Here is a 20,519-nt window from a genome sequence, read left to right as displayed (position 1 = left end):
GTCATTCGAATTATTGTCTAAAATCAACTCTTGCGATTTCCAGTTCTTAAAAAGGCGCTCTAGAAAACACTGCCGTCGTTCTAAATACTGCAGTGATCACACGTTTGCTTAAAATATATGTTTTTTCTCGCATTTTCTGAAAACCGGCGGCTGTTACGAATTATTCTTCCACAAAGTGTTATTAATTTTTACAGTGCAAGTAGGTACGAGAGCCTACTACTGTAATGCTGTCGTTTTGATCAAGAGGGGAAAACTTGTTTCCGGTCCAAAACCAGAATAGGCGGCGTTAAATGCTGAGAGACGAGTACAGAATTTTAGCATAACATGTACAGCACGTGGTGCAACACGTATTAATGCAAATCTTTGATACGTTCTGTATTACAGTATAAACATCAGGCGTTATAAACGATTTGAAGGGTTTGCTTTGAAAGCACTCCCATAACACCTAAATAATACTACTGAGAAAACCGTGAAACCTGAGGAATCTAAGGTCTTCTAACAATGTGATTTTGCTAATTTGTTCTGCCATTTTTAATGCAGTCAATCTTTTAGTATAAATTTGATCTATACCCTAATTAAGGATCGATTGTTTTGATAAAAGTTTGTTCAAGAATGTATATTTGCAATAAAGTAAACGCGATAACATTACTTTTATTGCAATTATGGATCGTGTTTGCTATGATAGCGGTAAGCCATGGTGCTACCGTCGAAAACAAGTATTCAGCGGATGTGGTAGCTCCGCCAACCGAATCCATTGATGGTCGACAATACAGTCCTGGCTTCCAAGCCGCTCAAGGAGTGATCGCTGCGTTTTGCCGCCACAGTAAATCAGTGCATGTTTTAAGGCATCATAAATTTTATTTTGATTAAACTTTGCAGCAAGATTAATAATTATTATTTTTTATAGATCCTAAAATGTGTACGACGATGAATTGTTCCAATGGACAAGTGCTGTTCTCCTGTCACTGCAGTCCGCAGACGGTATTTTGCTGTGGTTGGGGATTTGCCGGATGGTCAACGGAATCTCTTTGCAATGCTTATAATCGGGCATCAATCTAATTGTGAATATTCAAAACCTGTAAATAATTATGCTTGCATATAAATAGCGGATTGCGGGCGGCTTAGTGCCAACTAGTACTGTAGTTGATTCAGTTTGGTAGTAATTAGCCCGACTACAAAATACAGTAATATTATACCTAGCACAAGTACAATACAAGTTTTCGCCTTTTTGCGACGGCTGCAATACCTTGAATCTTAATGAACTCTTTGCGTAAATACCGCATGTCTGTTGTAGCGTATCTTTTAGCTATAAAGGTTGAATGACTTCAAAATTCTAAAGTTTATGGCGCACTTATTATATACATGTATTTTTTGCGTTGACTGACTGCAGTGTACAAACTGGAGTAAATGTGTTTTGTATACGGAAGGCAGTAATTTTCTAGTTCTTACTTGTACGCTTCATTTACCGCCTGGGTTTACCATGTCCTTGTAAACGCGAAACACAAATGCATATGTTTCAGAATTCGTACAATAATTTTCTTATCAAACCAATAATTATAATGGATTATTGTTGACACACGTTTCGCTCAAGCGACAATTCCATACAAACAGTAAACACGATTAGACATCTGCTTCGATGCATTTTTTACCACAAAATAACCGTCAGCGCAGGCGTGTTGCGGCATATTTCAGGCTAAAACGGAGATTTGTGTTTACCGAATTTTAGCTGATTCGACAATTCACACGATGCATTCCGAGACAGCGAGCGGGCAATTCTGGAATTTTTTATGACTGATCAAAGCTTTATGTTTTCAGCTGGTAAAGTAACATTTTTTGTTAACCGAAAATTAAATTTCATCAAAATCAGGTTGCCGTCGCATTGTACGTATATATTTCTTAATGGGTTGAACTTTGCAAGAAGAACACTTTTAAAAATTTCTATGTACATTTGAGCCAGTCTTTGGAATCAAGGTGAAAATGGCTGCGGTTTATCATTCTAAAACTATTGCTTGGAGGTTGGTGATCTTTCTTAGCGTTTTTCTTGTACTTTTGTTTGCCTTGATGGGAACTGCCGCAAATGCCTCGGGAACATTTCAAATATTTTATTCCACCGACGAAAAGGATACATCGATGACTGCTAAAAGGAATTCTAACAAACCTTCTCACCAGACTATTTTCTGCCGACACAGTATGTATCAGCGGCCTTTTAACTTGCTTGAGACGTACAATGGGTATATACCCGCATATCATTTATATGCAGATCCCAGGCTATGCAATACTGGCCACACTCCTTCCAGCGGCGATGGCGGATTCTGTCCATGCACCGTACAAACAGTATTTTGCTGCTCCTGGGGACGGTAGAAAATCTAAAGAACTATCTTGAGCATTTGCCCATTATACATTAATACGAGTATGGCTGGCTGTGATCCCTTTATCATTTCGAGCTGTATCAATCAGTATCAATGTATCAATGTATCAGTATCAATGTATCAAAACTGACTATAACTATTAAAATTGATACCCGACGACTTTCAACATGTAGCGATTATATATGTAACTGTAGCATTAACATCATCGATTATGTACGTAACTGCAACAAATTTTACAGTATTGAGTAGTCATCTCAAGAAAATAAATTCAAGGTAGAACACACAATGCAAACTTTATTGGCTTACTCGGGCAGCAGGTGAGGCTGTATTACTGGCTATTTATTGTACGTACAGATAAGTTTGATCCATTAAAATTAATATCTATATTCTACAGTTATACGTACATACAAGTAGCAAAGCCGTACTAATCGTACAGTATCACATGCTGTAAAAGTAGCTTTGAGTTTGCTCTTGGGGCTACTGCCGGCATGTTGCTTTTGGAGTATGGGACATTCACCAGGAGTTTCCTGTTGATTATTGACAAACGTTTTGCTCGGGCGACTTTATCCTGTAAACCCCATTGTAGAGATTTGAATCAACAAGTTTATTGCGATCATGAAAACTGTTGTTGCTGCCGCTTACTGTATGTTCAAACGTAAAATTGTTGTCCGGAAATTCTGCTGATACAGCTACTCGGGTAGGCGTTTACAAGCCGTCATTGTGGCAGCTTTAATGCAAAAGGTATTAATCCGATCTTTCAGGGCTAATTAATATACGCACTTGTCATGCCTGACGACGCTGAATATTGTCCCAATAACCCACAGCAAAGTTTTATCTCGCAATAGCCGAAGTTTAATTTATCCGGCATATTTCAACTCGTACGCATCTCCTGTCTACCAAGTTCTGTACCCTTTGTGGAGCCCAGAAACCATAATATAGGCTGCATCGTATAGTATTTTATCCAGAATTTTCAGCCGGCAATGTATTTCCTGAAAGTTTTTATTATACTTATATCCGTTTTAATGGGTACCTCGGCAAATAATACGAAAGAAATCCAAAAGCTGGCCTCCAGTAATTCCTACGAAAGGTCATCCAGCCAAGGCCGAAATTATAATTCCGTCTACCAAGCGATCATTGCCAACTTCTGTCGTTTCAGTATGTTTACCTTATGTGTAAAAGCTTATTTCATATGTCGAAATTTTGTAAATGTGTGTCTCTTGTATACAGATCCTCGATTGTGCAGCATCACCAACGGTTCTCAAGGGGAAATACATTATTTCTGTCCATGCACTACGCATACGGTATTCTGCTGCTATTGGGGACGATAATGAACCAGAAAGTGCTTCCGGTGTAGGTATATGGATTACAAATCGCAACGCGAGTCGCTCATCACACATATTTTGAATATTATATTTCAGCGGTTTTGATTTTTGGATTTCTACGAAATTAAGAAACATTTTCGGACTGAGATTAGCGCAGGTTGGCCGCAGAAGTGTCGGCTTCACTGACATTAAAAGAATCGTTACCAGGAACAGGTACAAGACAAGTTTCTAAATTTCAGGCAAATGCAATAATTATATTATACATCGATCTACAAGTGCTGTAGTTTAAACGGAAATACAGTGGTAAACTTACAGCCTTTATTTCATTATTCGGCAAGGGACATGTTGTGCTCGAGCAGAATTTTACAGTAATCTGAACCCATGTACACTGATTAGTGGAATCGATATCAAGTTTAGAATTGTTGCAAAACATTAAAATAAAATGACCCGATATCGCAGTAGCATCTGTTAGCTTGTAGTACTCTTAGAAAATAAACTTCTGACGCATGCTTTTAATTTTATCTGGCATCTTTTAAAAACAATCCTTCACACAATTGAAAACGGTAAGGTTTACGATGCTCGTCGAACGGAAGTTTCCAATGATGTCCGCTTCGGCGCTGCGCTGATGATCATACTGAACGCACCGGAAAGCGTCTGTCCACTTCTTCTGCAAAACAGATCCCGAATGGCGCCGCGAAAATCATCCGACGTGGCTATGTATAAGTAGGGATTAATAGTGGAATTCAGGTAGCACATCCAGTAACCGACGGTGATGAGAATGTCGGGCAGTGCGGTAGGATAATGAGGCGCAATGGTAAAGTAAATAACCCACGGTGCCCAGCAGATTACAGCACACACGGTGATCATTGCCAGGGTAATAAGCGGTTGACGTTGCCGGCGGGCTTTGTCTTTCGCCAAAGTAAGCCGGGTTTCTCCTTCCGCGTCTATAAATTAATTTCGGGATTACCGTTTTTAACATCGATTATCATCGATAATCATTTCCAAGACTGACAGGGTTTTCATATTAAGTGGTAAAAACAATGAAAAGGTCACCATGCAAACTGCGATTAACTCCGGGATTTCGCTAATGAGTGCTCTTTTTAGGGTTGACCTTAGTAAATATGGCATTTTTGCTGTGAATTTGTATCGTGTCACGAAAGGATGTCAACATGCGTTCGTAGATTATCACTGGCACCGTGGCACGTACTTCCGATCAAAACATTTTCCTAAATTTACGTTAAGCAGGATAACCAACCTACATTTCTTGGCCACATCCGGATCCTGTGCAGTGGCATTTGTCCGCTTAACCACCATGCTCCCGATCGACCAATTACAAAACACCATCACGCTGAGGGGAATGTAATATCCCAGTACAGCGACGGCTGTGCAAAACCGTCGATTCATAACCAAATCCCAGAAACAATCGTGCTCACCATACACATTGACAATCCGGTCGTAGAGATACCCGGGAAAGAAAGCAATGTGCATGTACAGCCACGTTGCGAGCAGGATGAGAATGGTGCGTTTTACTGAAGTATGACGCTTGTAGGAAACTGGCCATCGCACTGACCAGTAGCGGTCCAAGCTGACCTATGCAAACACGGTCATTTTTAGTTCAAAAAGAAAAATTAAAGAATGCTCATGCGACAAAATTAGTAAGTGGAATACACTATGCATATTGCAGCTGATATTGCATAGTATGTATGTGTGGAAATGTAACTGAATCTGTTGTTTTGATAAAAATCTGTTATGGTATTTTTGTAGGCAGAGCCATGAAGGTCCGAGTAGCTGTTTCCTTGCCACAGCTAGAAAAATTTATTTTTACAACGCAGTCATAAAAGATTTTGTCCTGGAGAAAAGTAACGAAACGTTATATTGCCACGTGCATTCTGTATATATGTACTGTAGTTGCTGCAAGCTGTCACCGGAAACAATTTTTTGTTTAACTTACGGCAGCTAAATTTATAGCCGACTCAAAGGTCATGTGCCAGTCAAAATACATCCAGATCGTGCACAGCGCCGTTCCGGCCGGCCACACCTCGTTGAACAGATTGTAAACAATAAAACCCGGCATGGCAATGATCCCTACCAGGAAGTCGGCCAGTGCCAGGTTGCAGATGTAGTAGTTGAACGGTGTTTTCAGTCGTCTAGACGCGCAGAAGGCGATCAGCACGATGCCGTTTCCGGCGACAGTGGCGATCATAATCAACAGCAACACCGTCAACAACGAGTACGATATATCCGGATAAATGTTAGCAGCGTTCGGATCCGATCCATTAGTTATATTTACGGACTGACCTGCGTGGTCACCAAAAGAAGCATGTCCTGTTACGATCATCTTATTTTACCAGTAAAAAAAACAGTAAACAGGAAACTGAAAGAACTAGATGTGTCTCGTGTAATTCTCGACTTACCAAGCGATCCGTTGAGACTCAGTTCGAAACGAGAAACATTGAGGTGTAGGTAATACGTCTCGGACATGATGAATCCCAAGTTACAAATGAGTTCAAGCACCTGCCAGTTACAACGGTTAAGTCAATATTCGTTTCAATGAATGACACCACCGGGATCTCTTCGTAGCAAAAGCTTGTTTAAGCAAAGCTGTAAATCATTTGTACTGCAAATGATATAGAATAGTACACTAAGCAAAATACTCATCTGGTCCCAGTGAGATACTATACAAACCGACCGAATAACAATCGAAATTAACTGGATTCCGTATGCTACCGGCTGCGGAACGTTCTAACTCTAGGGTAGAGCGAGTGCAGATGATTGAACTGATCATCACCTGTTCCGATCGGTGTTGCGATGAGCTGACAAATCAATCCCGCTATTTGCAGGAGTAACTACTTCTGTCGGATCCACGGGCGGAATTGTGGAGATATCATTGATCGATATGGCACAACTGGTATCCGTTCTCGCGATCTACGAATAATATAACAATTGTTTCTACTGTATTTATTTGCGGCCTGCTACCCGTCTTGAATTTTTTAGCGGCAGTTGTGCAATTACAAGTATCCGTTACGCAAAACAGTCCTTACCAAAGACTCGGACAATCATCATAATGACACTCTGGATAAATGGACAAACAATCCAATGTCAATAAAATTATTGAGAAACAAGGATACGTTCACGCTTTTTGAATGAGCGCTCCTTTTCCTAAAGTGTTTATGCAGAAAAGATAGGCTCAGTGTTTACTATGCATACAAGAAGCAAGGGAGAGAAGATACTAAAATAAAAGAGACTATATGTAAAAAGACTGACCGGCAAAGAGTACCGTTTTATCCGCGCCGGTAAGACTCGAACTTTTAAAAATTTACTGGTTGGTGAGGGATGAGAATCGATACAAATGGGACCTGCTGATTGCAGGGAATCTGGTCAACAGCTTTTTATGGCAGATTTGTGACAGGGAATCTGCGGCGCGATCGCAGGTGTTGACACAAATTGTATACTGTACCTCGCCCAGTAATAGCGTGATTGTCGTAAATTAATCGAGTTTATGCCTGGGTACAAGCGTACAAGCACATGTCATTTTTCACCGAGTATTTCTAAATCTTACTGAATATTTGCATGAATTGGCATGCCGCTTTTAATTATCCAGCACACGAATGTTGCTGGGATGACATTTTTACACAAAATTTGCATAACTGGTTGAATGTATTTCTTGTTAGTGATTGTTCGTGCATCAGGCGACCTATGATGCTATTGGAAGGATAATCTTGTCAAGCTAGCCTACACTGTAATTTGGACTGGATAAAAAATGTGCCTTATAGTCGGCGACAACAATTCACATTAATACAGTAGTACTTGAATTACTGCATACAGATAGCTTTTAGTATTATTTACTGCGTGCACCACTTTGTAGTTTGTATACTATGTATTTGTTACAGTCATAGGATGAGAAAAAATTTAAGTGTTTACCATCCTGATCACGCACGTAATTGCAGCAAATATATGTAGGGAGCTAATGTAAACGCGTTAATTGCGCTACATATATAATTTGTATATGAAAACTGAAAAAAATACCCCGATGCCTGTTCGGTACCACTAGATATACGTTTGTACAGAGCATATCCTTTTTATGTATTTTTATGCATATCCTTTTTCATATACTCTGTATGCATATCCTTTTTATAGTTGCTATTAATTTATTATTATTGCGCGTTCTTACATATTTACACCCCGGCATCTGTACGTTTTAATATGAGGAAATTACATAATAAAATTATTAAACGATTAGCTTTATTTTATTTTTAAAACCCATTAGGCTTTTTGGTACGCAGGTTAACGTTACTGCGCTAAGTTTGCTTTACTATAAAATATCTACACGAATTGGATACCATGTACCGGCACATTTTCCTTTGACGATGAAACAAAAACAAGTGGAGTGACTCTCGCTCGTTATGCTAACAAATTCTCACCGATCCCCTTCAATAAAACTACTGCGGCCTCACACCAATCCTCTTGCAAACCAGACACTTATTAGAACTATGTACTGCATTTGGATCGAGCTGCACAAAGACACAACTGCAAGTACCACTTTACCAGTGCACAGTGTATAAAGAAATAATAAACTATATATTCACCTAATGGTCGTCTTCCCTGTGCTATTCATACAAATACGAGCATGATTTGATGTGTTTTTTGGCTTAGCGTGAAATTTTAATACAGTTAATATGTGCACCTGAGACTTCAGGTCTAAAGTGGAAAAAAACCCGTCTATGAATTAAAAAACCTGCTTGTACAGCGACACCGGCCATTTGGCTTCCATACCGCCAATAACTCGACGTTGTAAAGTAGGGTGCCGAAATGTATCCAGTTGTGTCTCCGGTGTTCAAGAGAGTATAAATACGAATACAATTTCACAAACGCATTTAAGTGCAAGCAATAGAAACTACAAAGAGTCTGCAAACGGTCACTCCAGTTGAGCCTGAATCCTCTGCTACTATAAGCATCCCAAAGTATTTTTCATTGCGGTATCTATTCCATAAGAAAAAATGCCCGAGTTTTAAATGCACTACCTTCACGCAACCCAGACGTTTGTCTGCAGCAACCTTTTGCTTAATAAAGCGCTACATTATATAGGAAGTGAACTGTGTTTGTATATATACCAACAGCCCAAACAACAACATAAACAATTGTTCACATTGTACACTATGTACATTGCATAATTGTTGCGCATATACGGGGGACGAAAATAGACCATATCATCCATTTGAATATCCTCTTGATTGCACAAATGATATTATTATTTATTCAACACTGGCCGAGCCACGGTGCTCCGCGCTCATCAGCGGGATCGCCACTTAAAGGCCACTACACTGTATGTATGTCCAATGTAAACCCCCTGGCTCTCGCACTGTGTTGATCATCAGTCATTGAAGAGCCGGCGAGTGAAGGGCCATCTGCGGCTAGTTGAGCGGATTCACCCAGGCTCTCTCGTCGCTCGAGTCATCTTCATCCAAGGTCAGACGCCGGCCAGCGCTGTCTCTCACGCGTGCCATAAGAGATTGGACCAGCATCTCGGCAGTCGGCAGCAAAGTGGTCCCCTCTGTCCATGGTTGGGAAATTATTCGTTTATTAATAAGGCTGTGGTGCGCACACACATCCCATCCCGTCCGGTGGCCGGCGCACACGTTTATTAATAAATCGGCGTTCGTCTTGGGACCGGCTGACTGACACTAATAAAAAGATCCGGCTATAATAATTACGGTATTTATTATCCCCCGGTTTTGACGACGAGGAATTACTGTAGCATATTTTGGCGCATACCAACGGCTATTCATCCATCTGTGCTACGTGTGACACAAAGCGACGGCCAAGCGAGAGAGACAAAGCGACAGCAGCAACCGGCTATTTTGTCGCGGCCAGTTGTGAGAGCCTGCTATCTGCCTGCTATGCACCTTTGCATGTCCGATTACATGAGGTCGCTGTATGGCTGTTTGTCATATTTGTGCTGTGGACTGATTGGCGTTTGACAGCTATACCCATGCACATACACTGAGGATTTTTTACTTTGAGCTGACCAGACTCCATTATCGCCCATTACCTCGCACCTGCTCAACACGAGGGACACGCGGACAGTGAAACTATTCCCCGACATTGCTGGTTTATCGGATGCGGTAGCAGCTAGTGTTATTAGTCAGTGTTCGGCCACTGTGGAAGATCGATCGATCGCACTGACCACAACCACCTTGTTCGATCAACCACGGCAAACGGTTACGGCTTGCTGAGCACATTGCCAGAGTGCCGGATTCGTGCAGGCTTACATAAGAGGGGGATTCCAGTGTGTGCTTCTTTCGTGATACCCTTTTTAAACGGCTGCCGGTGTGATATATCCACAAGTAGCTACTTGAGAGCGATCAACACCACAAGAAAATTAAAGCAGTATTGTTCCACATTTACCGGTTGACTGTACTTCTGCTGGATTACCGATCATCGGCCACCATGCGGCAATTATCCATTGTAGTCCTATTCGCGGCGGTGGGATGTTTCGTTATGGCCAAAAGCATGTCTTCCTTTGGACCCGAAATGGTACGTTCCAACACATAATAATTATTTTCAGAGTATACGGTTCAATCCCTGCACATATATAATTTACTCCCTGTATTTGTAAGCGCAACATATAATAAACATTTAATATAGAAATTGTTTACTGGTTTAGGCGATTTTACGACAACGGCAGGTACATTACCAATAAGTTGAACTTTCATATGTCTGAGTGACGTAATGTGCAATGTGGTTATTCTGAGACGCTTCGGTGATATCAGTGGCGTATCCATAGGGTCCGGAAATGTTAGTCTCCGTGCTCAGAACACGCGGTGACGCGTCCGCCGAAACCAATGCTCACAGAATAATCCTCTCCGTGCACACCGCCTCCAACTTCATCTACGATGTCCTGGAGAGTGCGATCTCCAAAACCCTACATTCCGCTGTGACCTCCCGGGAAAACCTCTTCTTCTCCCTCCAGCGCATCGGCAACGACACCCGGCGTATTTTCGACCTGGTCGACCGCGCCACCGCCGTTGTATCCGAAACCGCTAAGAAAGCCAAAGCCGAGATTAACGATGCCATTAAGACCTCCCTGGATCATTTGCGCGAATCCATGAAAATCATCATCCGCAACCTGCCCGAGTCGAAGCTCAGCGACTCCAACCTGGCGGCCATTATCGAGAACGGTCAATACCGTATGGAAGTGGTGGTGGAGAACTCCGGTCAGCGCATCATCGACGCCATCCAGAGTTACCGGTCACATTTCATTAAAGTCGAGAAGGACACCGGTCATGTGGTGGTCGACCCCGAATCTAGCCAGGAGGCCACCGACGCCGTGAAGAACATCATCCACGCCGCCAAATCCCAAATCCAGGAAGCCGTGTCCGGGAGTACCAGTTTCATCCTGGCCCGTATTCGCGACTGTCTGTCGACCGTCGGGGATTCCATGGACCGACTCCCCACGGCCGCTCCAGCCGTCGCCCAGGGCGCGGTTACCGTGACCGGTAACAACAACGAAACCTTCCAGGCGGAGGTGATCACCGTCTCCCAAATGGAGGATCCCCAGGAAGACAAGGTGGTGGTGGTGGGTGACGTCCCGGCCACCATGCGCCCGGTGGTGACCGCCGACACCACGACGACCTTCGAGGCTCCGATGGTCATCAACACCTCGTCGCTCAATGCCTCGGATGCACTGAACAATGTGTCCATCACCTTCGACGCGACGACACCGGCGGGAAATGTGTCCACGCCCAAGGTGGTCAGCTGGCAAGATGATATACCCAAAAACTCGGTGTTCACCGAGAACAATGAGATCACCACCGGGAACACCACCGTGGCGATGAACACAACGGTCACCGAGGAAACCACGGCAACCGTCACCACGGTGACAACGGAAGCGACCACGGAAGCAACGACCACGCCCACAACGACACCTGCCGGTCCGTTAATCCGTCGTCGGATTCCTCAGATAAAACCAATTGTTTCGAGCGGAGCGTCGCATTAAACTAAAAACACTTTTAATGCGCGCTACATTGTGACATGTTTGTGAAAAAAAAAGAATTTTTTTGTAAAGGATTGATGGATTTCTTTTTTCTTGTCCCGAGCAGTCTAATGCACTGCGTACGTCATTTTTTGGTAAAATAAAATAATTATTGGTAGTTTTAGATTAAGTTATTTATTTTGCCAATGTGTTGATTATAAAGAAAACGGGAATGTTTTTCCTTGTAGGACCACATGATATGGCAGTCGTCACGTCGTTCCGTATCCTTTCGTTTAAATTGAAAACCAAGGCGCGTACTCCCGTGCGGCGAATGACCACTGCCGGTCCCGACCACGAACTCATGAATTAAAGGAAATATATTTATACGCAGTTAATAAACTTATTAAGTGCAGAATTTTGCAATGCGGCAGAAAACATTCCAGGTATACGTAGTGTACATAGCTACGCAACAGCTGAATCGCGAATAAAAGAACTTACAGTATTGTAAACTGAACGCTGTTCTTACCGGCAAACTGGTTTTATAGTACTCGGGTTATTTTATTATCGCTTACGAACATTCGGATTCAACGCACAAATGTCAACCGCCAAAACTGGGTGGAATTAAACGTCAAAATTATTCATAAACTGGTGTCGCACGTACACTGACACTGTTGTATATTGTTAAGTAGTGTTCAAAATTCGATTACGGGCCACTCCTCTGGTCTCATTAACATTAACATGATTAATTATCAGTGATCCACTAATAATAAATTAATTTCCCTTTTGGCTGAGTTAAACAGTATTTTTCTGTTAAAAAAATGCGCTACACATTTCAAATTAATTCTGCTAAATCCTTATCAATTTACTTACTGATAAATGGAGTTATTGATATGGATTTTGACCTTCTGGGTATGGCTTTACATAGTTCATATTGTGCCAGTACACACCGCATTAACTCATTTTACTGTATTTTAGCTTAATATAATAGCATTAAGGTGCGAGTGCGCTGAAAAAAACAAACAAAAAAGACTGTTATCGTCGACCAGCAAATTTACTAACGCAAGAATACAGGGCTGCATTCATAATTTTGAAAAAAATCCCAGTAATTTTAGTTGAGATAGGTTTTATTAACAGAAGTACTCCTACATACCGGTACATATTACAATGTGCAAGATATTATGTACTGGCAGTACTGCATACAAATGAACACAACAAAATCAGATTGCAGATTCATAAATACATACGGCTATAATATGGGCATAATGGCTATAATAATATCTGTACAAGCACTAAATGTCTTTGCAAAAACCAGTTAGTATCTTTATTTTTTGCTCGAGCAATTTCGGAAACTGACAATTAATATCACCAGCACAATCTTGTCTATGTGCAAAAGTGAAATAACGTAACAACTAATTAGTTAGAGTGATAGTGATTAGTGCAACAAAGCATTCTGGTACTGGAATTTTCAAGGCAATACAGCTTTCCATGCATAAAATATTTTACAAAGTTTGTTGACCCACATTCGTTTTTTCTAAGACAAATCAGCCTGCTGTCAATTTTATGCCACATTTATGCTGGTCAAGTTCCCACTGTGCTATTGAATTATTTAACCATCACCTGGATTTGAATTTGATGGGTAAAATAAAGATGATATTTTAGCGAAATCCAGGACAGAAACGTTTCCCATTTGACAGTTCTATGTCTAGTAGCAACTAGGTAACAACTAGTAATTGATACTTGATAATGGATCAAACTAAGACGATGTCCGAATTAATTGATCGGTAAATTAATGCTACACCGTTGTCGCTAATGGGTTTCCGTTCGTTAGCATCACATATCTACAATCATTCGTCTGCGCTAGATTCCCTGACCACATTATTCGCGCTTGACGGGCCATGCCGCTGCAGCATGCATTCGACAATAAAAATCTGAAGCGGTATATAATACGCATAACACTGCATTTCATATCGTCATCCACCGCTTTGGACAGTTTTCTTCTGCTCGGTACTGCAGCTTAATTTTTCCCTTGGTACTTCTTGAACGGAGCTTAAAATGAAAGTGCTTATCGGCCTGTTGTCTTTGGCGGCCGTGTGCCATGCAGGAGTGGTACGCCTCATACATTTTTTTGGAATTTGCGGGATTTAAATCATATGACAATTCTATTTGCAGTACAAACGCGCTGCCGGTGACCAGAACCCGAAGGTATTTTCCGCTTTGGATGATTTGAGTGGTGGTAAGACGAAGCTGGATGCCGGACAACGAGCGGATGTCTACAAAGCCGCGGTAGCCGGTCAGGACTTCCCTACTCTGTCCGCCATTCCCAAAGCCGGTGTTGACTGCGCATCCGTCAAGCCGGGTTTCTATGCTAACGATGGCGAAGGCAAATGCCAGGCTTTCGACCGTTGTGACGTCAACGGCAACCTCACCAGCTACCTTTGCCCCAACATGACGGTACGTTGCAAAAAATACTGTATTCTGACCGTACAAAATTTAATTATGCACGGCTGTTGCAGTTGTTCAACCAAATCACCCTCGTCTGCGACTGGTTCTTCAACGTTGACTGCACCAAAGTGCGCAAGTACTACGACTACTCCAACAGCCGCCTGTACCAGGAAGGATCACCTCTGCTGGACGACGAGCCCGATTATGTCGTTGTTGCTACCGGAGCCTCCTCGTCCTCCTCCGCCTCGGCTTCCGGCTCCGTGACTATCAAGAAGACTGTGAAAGCCAAGGGAAAGGGAAAGCGTGAAAAGCGTGCTGCCGGTGACCAGAGCCCCAAGGTGTTCTCCGCCCTGGACGTTCTCAGCAACGGCAAGACTAAGCTGGATGCCGGTCAGCGTGCTGAACTGTACAAAGCTGCCCAGGCTGGTCAGGACTACCCCACTATTGCCGTGATTCCCAAAGCCGGCGTCGACTGTGCCTCAGTCAAACCAGGTTTCTATGCTAACGACGGCGAGGGCAAATGCCAGGCTTTCGATCGTTGCGATGTTAACGGCAACTTGACCAGCTACCTGTGCCCCAACATGACCGTAAGTGTCATGTCACTTTCAGCAGTTACATGACAGCGTTCGTTGAACCCGGGGTGTCTGGTTTGCAGCTGTTCAACCAGATCACTCTGATCTGCGACTGGTTCTTCAACGTCGACTGCACTAAGGTCCGCCAGTTCTATGACTACTCCAACAGCCGCCTGTACCAAGAAGGATCTCCTCTTCTGGATGACGAACCAGACTACGTCGTGGTTGCTACTGGTGCGGCCGAATCATCTGCCTCCGCCTCTGGCTCAGTGAGCGTTAAGAAGACCGTCAAATCCAAGGGCAAGCCGAAGCGAGAGTTCAGCGAACATCAAATTGTAATTTCCCGGTTTTCTTCAACTCGAATAAATCATGGTTAACAAATTCTCTTGTTCCCAGGAAAAACGTGCAGCTGACCAAAGCCCCAAGGTGTTCTCCGCCTTAGACGTTCTGAGCAACGGCAAGACCAAGCTAGATGCCGGTCAACGAGCTGAACTGTACAAAGCTGCTCAAGCCGGTCAGGACTACCCCACTATTGCTGTGATCCCCAAGGCCGGTGTTGACTGTGCCTCCGTCAAACCTGGTTTCTATGCTAACGATGGCGAGGGCAAATGCCAGGCTTTCGATCGTTGTGACATCAACGGAAACCTGACCAGCTACCTGTGCCCCAACATGACGGTACGTTTCCGATTGGTGGAAGATAATTTTTATCAGAACCAATTAAATTCGACGCCTTTCTAGTTGTTCAACCAAATCACACTGATCTGCGACTGGTTCTTCAACGTTGACTGCACCAAAGTTCGTCAGTTTTATGACTACTCCAACAGCCGTCTGTATCAAGAAAACTCGCATCTCCTCGACGACGAACCCGATTACGTTGTGGTGGCTACTGGAGCTGCTGAATCCTCTGCCTCCGCCTCTGGCTCTGTGACCGTCAAGAAGACCGTAAAAGCCAAGGGAAAGGGAAAGCGTGAAAAGCGTGCTGCTGGTGACCAGAACCCCAAGGTCTACTCCGCCCTGGATGTTCTGAGCAACGGCAAGACTAAGCTGGATGCCGGCCAGCGTGCTGAGCTGTACAAGGCCGCCCAAGCCGGTCAGGACTACCCCACTATTGCCGTGATCCCCAAAGCCGGTGTTGACTGTGCCTCAGTCAAACCAGGTTTCTATGCTAACGACGGCGAGGGCAAATGCCAGGCTTTCGATCGTTGTGACGTCAACGGAAACCTCACCAGCTACCTCTGCCCCAACATGACGGTACGTAGCCTTTATGGGTGACGCGCAGAAGTGTGACATAAAAGTTAGTAATATTGATTTCTTGACAACGTTTTAGTTGTTCAACCAAATTACCCTGATCTGCGATTGGTTCTTCAACGTTGACTGCACCAAAGTCCGCCAGTTCTATGACTACTCCAACAGCCGCCTGTACCAGGAAGGATCTCCTCTCCTGGACGACGAACCCGATTATGTTGTGGTCGCCACGGGAGCGGCATCGTCGTCCGCGCCTGGATCATCGGAAGCCAAGAAACCGGCAAAGTCTAAAAAAGGCGGGAAGAAGCAATAGTCTGATTAGTTAATGTGTGATGATGTTGTGATCTTTTTAATTTCTTCGCCTGTAGTATAGTGCTTGTTCTTTTCTGGTAGTATTAGTGCTGCTTGTTAATTTTCACAAAGCTGGTCTCTTTTCCGTCTCTCTTAATACATTGTTTCAATTTCGATGACCTAACTTCAGCGCACATTGCGTATGCTTATGAGCTTGGAGAACGAAAAATACCAAGATAAAATTCGAAGAAATTGGTTTGTGCGAGTTAGCATTTTGTCGCAGTGCGTGACAAATTGAGATCTACTGGAGGTTGCATGTAATAGCTCATAAATCTAGTGCGAAATTGTAACGAGGGATGTCAAAGCGAATGGTAATAAAACCGGAATCCGTATATCTATATTCTTAAAAATATTATTTTATGACAGCAGCTCGCATTAATTTTGTCAGTGAACGTGCAAGAATTGGATTACGGTTACGATGCACACAGTCGACGGAACAAAATGCACAGCGGTATGATTCACGATGGTATGAATTGCAATTCGTCCAAAGAACAGCAACCGCGCTAGAACCGAAAAACGAAGCTATGTGGTAGCTAATCAATCTTTAACTATTGATATTGGGTAACAACCGTAGCAGTAATGCAATACTTACAAGTTAGCTACTGAATGTGCCGATGTCAGCTGTGCAGGATCTACATAGTACTGAACGCAATGATACGGGAATCTCAACATAATAATATAGACGTCTAATTTTTAGCAAATCTGCCTTGCGCTTAACTGTAAGTTGTAGTTTTTGAATCCCGGAATAGGCAGATCGTTGTATGTATATGTATCGATAATAAAACATTGATGTTCCGTTATAAAAATTCTGTTACAAATTTTATAAGCATGATATACATGTATATTCTGTGGCTTTTCGACCGGAGCGCAGCGAAGGTCCTCTGAATTCAAGAACCATGCTTCCATTGATTTTTGTCCGTTCCGCCAGTAAAGAAAGCAAATTCTACAAATACAAGATAAAGGTGGAAATGTTGCTAAGGTAAAAGTAATAAGCATGTTAACAATTAAGGTCAACGCTATGGTCAATTAAGGTCATTAATTGTTACAAGTACTACTGTTAATACACAAAGGTACACTTTCCTAAGCAAAAAGCTGCTGCGCTCCGGTCTGCCAATGTACTCACTTTATAAAGTACTTTATAAATTACATACTTTATTGTATCTGTACTTTATAAAGCACAAGAATTCACAATCAGTAAGCATACACCGTTGAATCTGCACATATAATCAGAAACCAAATTAAACAACCTTGCATATACAGATATTATACGAGGGGACTTAAATAAGCATATATATGTCGCATTCTGGAAGTACCGTTACCAAGTGTGCTTACTGGGATATTAAAGGGGCTGTTTATAAATGTATTTTGGTGTACCGTTTTTGTACCTTTAGTTCACTTCGCTGCACCCGGCTCGATACATGTAAATTTCTTAGAAGATTTCTACTACTGATAGTTGTGCTGGACTTTTTGCATAAATAGTAACTGTTGGTTTATGTAATGCTACTGACTCGTGAGTAGTGTATGTAGTAGTATCTGTACCATGAGTGGGCTGTTTTGTGGTGCGGATGTTACACAGGGATTTTTTGTTGGCCGCCTGTAATCTTCAGTACGGTGCGCCAAATCATACAGCGTCAGCTCAGGGCCGTTTCCTTGCCGTTTCCCGACCGGCAGCACTTTCCGAAGAGCGACATTTACGCTTATTTTAGTCCATTAATTAAGTAATAACTTCGCGTGTGCTGTTATGTTTACGTTGTTTGGGGATGTAACTGATATTGTACCGTAGTATTGTGGTTTTGCACTTATCCCGGCTACAGTACATTTTAACGGCGAAACAGCATTAGAATAAGTACAATTATGCAGAATTTAAACTGGTTAACGTTATTTCTGATAAGTTTGGTGATGTTTATCTGGCAGTTATCACCATCAAACGCTTGCGAAAACGTAAGCAGTGGTAGGTTCATTCCATTCAAACTTACTACTTATGTGTTATTATGGGCTACAAAGCACGTACAACACACTGGAGAGGATATTACTATAATGCTAACTAGGCTGGAAATTAGCCTGGAATTGTACGTAGGCAATACGGCGGGAACGTGATTAAGTACGGTTAATGGTCACTTGCAGACGGGTGCCAATCACGCCCAGTATTGGGAAAACGTTTCCACACGGAGCAAGGCGAGGAGGTAAACAAATCTACTCGTACTCTCGTAGCGCTACGCCTTCTCCCAGTTGCAAGGTGTGTCAGTTAGCTAGTGTTCGTCTCATACTAACTGGAAATTTTCCAGATACGTGCTTAGATCGGAACCGTTAGTGCACTTTCGGCCGAGAGGGATAAATTATTTGGACGCATTGGCCAGCTGGGACTATTTTTCATCCCCGCAGTATTTGACAGGGCCGAATCACCCAAGGCCCTCGTATATCTCCACATTAAACGCCGATAGTTTGGAACGTCGTGAGTTACTGTATCACCACAATCGAGACTTTTTCAAAAACAGTGCTGCTAGATTTTCAATAATGCACCGTCACAATTATGGATTTATGCAAAGATACAAATAAATGTGCTAGATAAAAAAAACTGCCGATGTCTGGCCAACAGTACCTGCTGGCCTTCCTCGCACGAATGGAATGTATTTAACGCCACTGTCAACGGTCAACTTATTATTCCACGGCCCACCGGTACAGTTACATCTTTTAGCAAATATATTTTGCAACATCTAAAAATGACCAATAAGATATGAAAACGCTTTGCACATTAGCATATCCTTGTTATCTCGGAATCGGTTTCAATGCCACGCAGTGCCAGACCATCAAAGATTCATTCTCCGATCCGCACTTTCTGGTCCAAAATGCTGGGAGTATGCAGGAGTTTATTGCGGAAGAGGACGGTGCGCTGCGATGCTCCATCGAAGCCGCATCCATTCCCGGTTCAGTCTGTCAAAGCGGTCGCGTGTCCGCGTACGGTGTGGCGGTGCAATCGGTGTCCGATATCCAGAAAGCCGTTATCTATGCTCGGTCTCGCAATTTGCGACTGGTGATTAAATCCACGGGACATGATTATCTTGCCCGCAGTACAGCGGATGGTTCGTTGCTCATATCGATGCATACTTTTGCAAAAGTGGAAACTCGAACATCTTTCACGCCAGAAGGTTGCTATCCTCAACAAACGGTGACCTCACCGGTTGTGATAGCCACCGGGGAATTACTTGGGATGACGTTTACGCCAAAGTACGTTTAGCGCATTAAATAAAACCTCTCTTGAGAGCTTCTTGATTGGTAGTTTTTATAGATTGTAACGGATTTTAACAACACGATGGCCGTGATCGGTGGACAGTGCTATGCCATTGCTGCTGCCGGTGGTTTCACTTTAGGCGGAGGCTATAGCGTTCTCTCTCCCGCTTTCGGCTTAGCGGTGGACAATGTCCTGGAATTTCAAGTTATAACAGCCGATGGTCGTCTCCTTACCGCAAATGAACGTCAGAACAGAAACCTGTTTTGGGCGTTGCGCGGAGGCGGTGGTGGAACGTTCGGGGTCATCGTATCAGCGGTATACAGATTGCATCCGGTACCGTATGGATACACGGCCTATTCCGTTTCAGTTATGAATGTGGACGCTCTCAACTCGCGATGGTTATGTCAAACGTTACCGCAGTTTTCAGGTACAATATTTTCTTATATTCTATATTAAATTCCACAGTATCCTGTGATAATATATGAATTACAGTGAATGCATAGATCATGCTATTTTTGTTTATTTTCTCATATTCTCTTAGAACTCGTCAAACTTAATACTAAATTATTACGTGCCGGTATTTCATCGAACGCTCATTAAACCTTAGGAATGGCAAAAGTGGTACAATTCCGAAACGCCAGCCGGTCACCTATACGACTCTGGGCACCGTGGCGCGCTAGGCTCACGATTGATACCCCAGAAAGCACTGGCACAACCCCAGTCGCTCGCCAAAACCCTCGTCGCCGCAATGAATCGCAACGGCCCGGATTATGGATTTACCGGTCAGTTGACTGCTGGACTAGGAGTGCGCCAAAATCCCCAGGCGCCAGCCACATCAGTGACTCCGGCCTGGCGGTCTACGATTTGGCAGATGGTCTTCTTTACATTATGGGGATTCAACGCTACCGATGCCGAAATAAATGCCAGCAAGGAAGCGCTGAATGCCGGACTGCAAATACTGCGGGATGCTTATCCAGATTCGGGTGCGTACACCAACGAAGCATCCCTCGAAGAACC

General features: G+C 43.1%; 4 protein-coding genes and 1 long non-coding RNA gene across 5 annotated transcripts; 4 read left to right on the top strand and 1 right to left on the bottom strand.

Annotated features, from left to right (window-relative positions):
- The first annotated feature begins 1,813 nt into the window (after positions 1 to 1,813).
- Positions 1,814 to 2,525, top strand: LOC129587187 (uncharacterized). Its single transcript, XR_008690283.1, has 2 exons — positions 1,814 to 2,188; positions 2,261 to 2,525. It is a non-coding gene; the product is annotated as an uncharacterized LOC129587187 (long non-coding RNA).
- A 1,486-nt stretch (positions 2,526 to 4,011) lies between these two features.
- LOC129587105 (muscarinic acetylcholine receptor M3-like) lies at positions 4,012 to 6,907 on the bottom strand. The gene is made up of 6 exons (XM_055480699.1): positions 6,733 to 6,907; positions 6,480 to 6,616; positions 6,106 to 6,205; positions 5,643 to 5,989; positions 4,951 to 5,281; positions 4,012 to 4,635 (listed from the first exon to the last, which is right to left on the bottom strand). Exons 3-6 carry the CDS (start codon positions 6,170 to 6,172, stop codon positions 4,262 to 4,264), a joined length of 1,119 nt encoding a protein of 372 aa, XP_055336674.1. The 5' UTR covers positions 6,173 to 6,205; positions 6,480 to 6,616; positions 6,733 to 6,907; the 3' UTR covers positions 4,012 to 4,261.
- A 2,320-nt stretch (positions 6,908 to 9,227) lies between these two features.
- LOC129587044 (uncharacterized) lies at positions 9,228 to 12,033 on the top strand. The gene is made up of 3 exons (XM_055480620.1): positions 9,228 to 10,225; positions 10,476 to 11,622; positions 11,912 to 12,033. The coding sequence occupies exons 1-3, from the start codon at positions 10,139 to 10,141 to the stop codon at positions 12,031 to 12,033; spliced, it is 1,356 nt and encodes a 451-aa protein (XP_055336595.1). The 5' UTR covers positions 9,228 to 10,138.
- A 1,576-nt stretch (positions 12,034 to 13,609) lies between these two features.
- On the top strand, positions 13,610 to 16,468 carry LOC129587210 (uncharacterized). The gene is made up of 7 exons (XM_055480835.1): positions 13,610 to 13,769; positions 13,833 to 14,114; positions 14,177 to 14,692; positions 14,761 to 15,012; positions 15,074 to 15,352; positions 15,416 to 15,928; positions 16,005 to 16,468. The coding sequence occupies exons 1-7, from the start codon at positions 13,716 to 13,718 to the stop codon at positions 16,233 to 16,235; spliced, it is 2,127 nt and encodes a 708-aa protein (XP_055336810.1). The 5' UTR covers positions 13,610 to 13,715; the 3' UTR covers positions 16,236 to 16,468.
- Positions 16,469 to 17,975: 1,507 nt separating this feature from the next.
- On the top strand, positions 17,976 to 19,508 carry LOC129587043 (uncharacterized). Its single transcript, XM_055480619.1, has 5 exons — positions 17,976 to 18,214; positions 18,398 to 18,456; positions 18,559 to 18,725; positions 18,839 to 18,949; positions 19,030 to 19,508. The coding sequence occupies exons 1-5, from the start codon at positions 18,128 to 18,130 to the stop codon at positions 19,506 to 19,508; spliced, it is 903 nt and encodes a 300-aa protein (XP_055336594.1). The 5' UTR covers positions 17,976 to 18,127.
- The last annotated feature ends 1,011 nt before the right edge of the window (positions 19,509 to 20,519 follow it).

The sequence above is a fragment of the Paramacrobiotus metropolitanus genome, unplaced genomic scaffold, assembly GCF_019649055.1.
Source record: "Paramacrobiotus metropolitanus isolate TYO unplaced genomic scaffold, Prichtersi_v1.0 Parri_scaffold0000023, whole genome shotgun sequence".
NCBI classification, from domain to species: domain Eukaryota; kingdom Metazoa; phylum Tardigrada; class Eutardigrada; order Parachela; family Macrobiotidae; genus Paramacrobiotus; species Paramacrobiotus metropolitanus.
The sequence above is the reverse complement of the archived record's forward strand: the minus strand, read 5'-3'. Positions and strand labels throughout refer to the sequence as shown.

Excerpts from the sequence above, each read along its gene's own strand:
- LOC129587105 (XM_055480699.1), bottom strand. The coding sequence starts at position 6,172 with ATGTCCGAGACGTATTACCTACACCTCAATGTTTCTCGTTTCGAACTG. Across the intron at positions 5,990-6,105 it reads GAGTCTCAACGGATCGCTTG|GTCAGTCCGTAAATATAACT; the intron begins GTAAGTCGAGAA and ends GTGACCACGCAG. Across the intron at positions 4,636-4,950 it reads TCCGGATGTGGCCAAGAAAT|ACGCGGAAGGAGAAACCCGG; the intron begins GTAGGTTGGTTA and ends ATTAATTTATAG.
- LOC129587044 (XM_055480620.1), top strand. The coding sequence starts at position 10,139 with ATGCGGCAATTATCCATTGTAGTCCTATTCGCGGCGGTGGGATGTTTC. Across the intron at positions 10,226-10,475 it reads CTTCCTTTGGACCCGAAATG|GGTCCGGAAATGTTAGTCTC; the intron begins GTACGTTCCAAC and ends GCGTATCCATAG. Across the intron at positions 11,623-11,911 it reads GCCCACAACGACACCTGCCG|GACCACATGATATGGCAGTC; the intron begins GTCCGTTAATCC and ends TTTTCCTTGTAG.
- LOC129587210 (XM_055480835.1), top strand. The coding sequence starts at position 13,716 with ATGAAAGTGCTTATCGGCCTGTTGTCTTTGGCGGCCGTGTGCCATGCA. Across the intron at positions 14,115-14,176 it reads ACCTTTGCCCCAACATGACG|TTGTTCAACCAAATCACCCT; the intron begins GTACGTTGCAAA and ends CGGCTGTTGCAG. Across the intron at positions 15,929-16,004 it reads ACCTCTGCCCCAACATGACG|TTGTTCAACCAAATTACCCT; the intron begins GTACGTAGCCTT and ends ACAACGTTTTAG.
- LOC129587043 (XM_055480619.1), top strand. The coding sequence starts at position 18,128 with ATGCAGAATTTAAACTGGTTAACGTTATTTCTGATAAGTTTGGTGATG. Across the intron at positions 18,215-18,397 it reads CATCAAACGCTTGCGAAAAC|ACGGGTGCCAATCACGCCCA; the intron begins GTAAGCAGTGGT and ends GGTCACTTGCAG. Across the intron at positions 18,950-19,029 it reads TATTATTCCACGGCCCACCG|CATATCCTTGTTATCTCGGA; the intron begins GTACAGTTACAT and ends TTTGCACATTAG.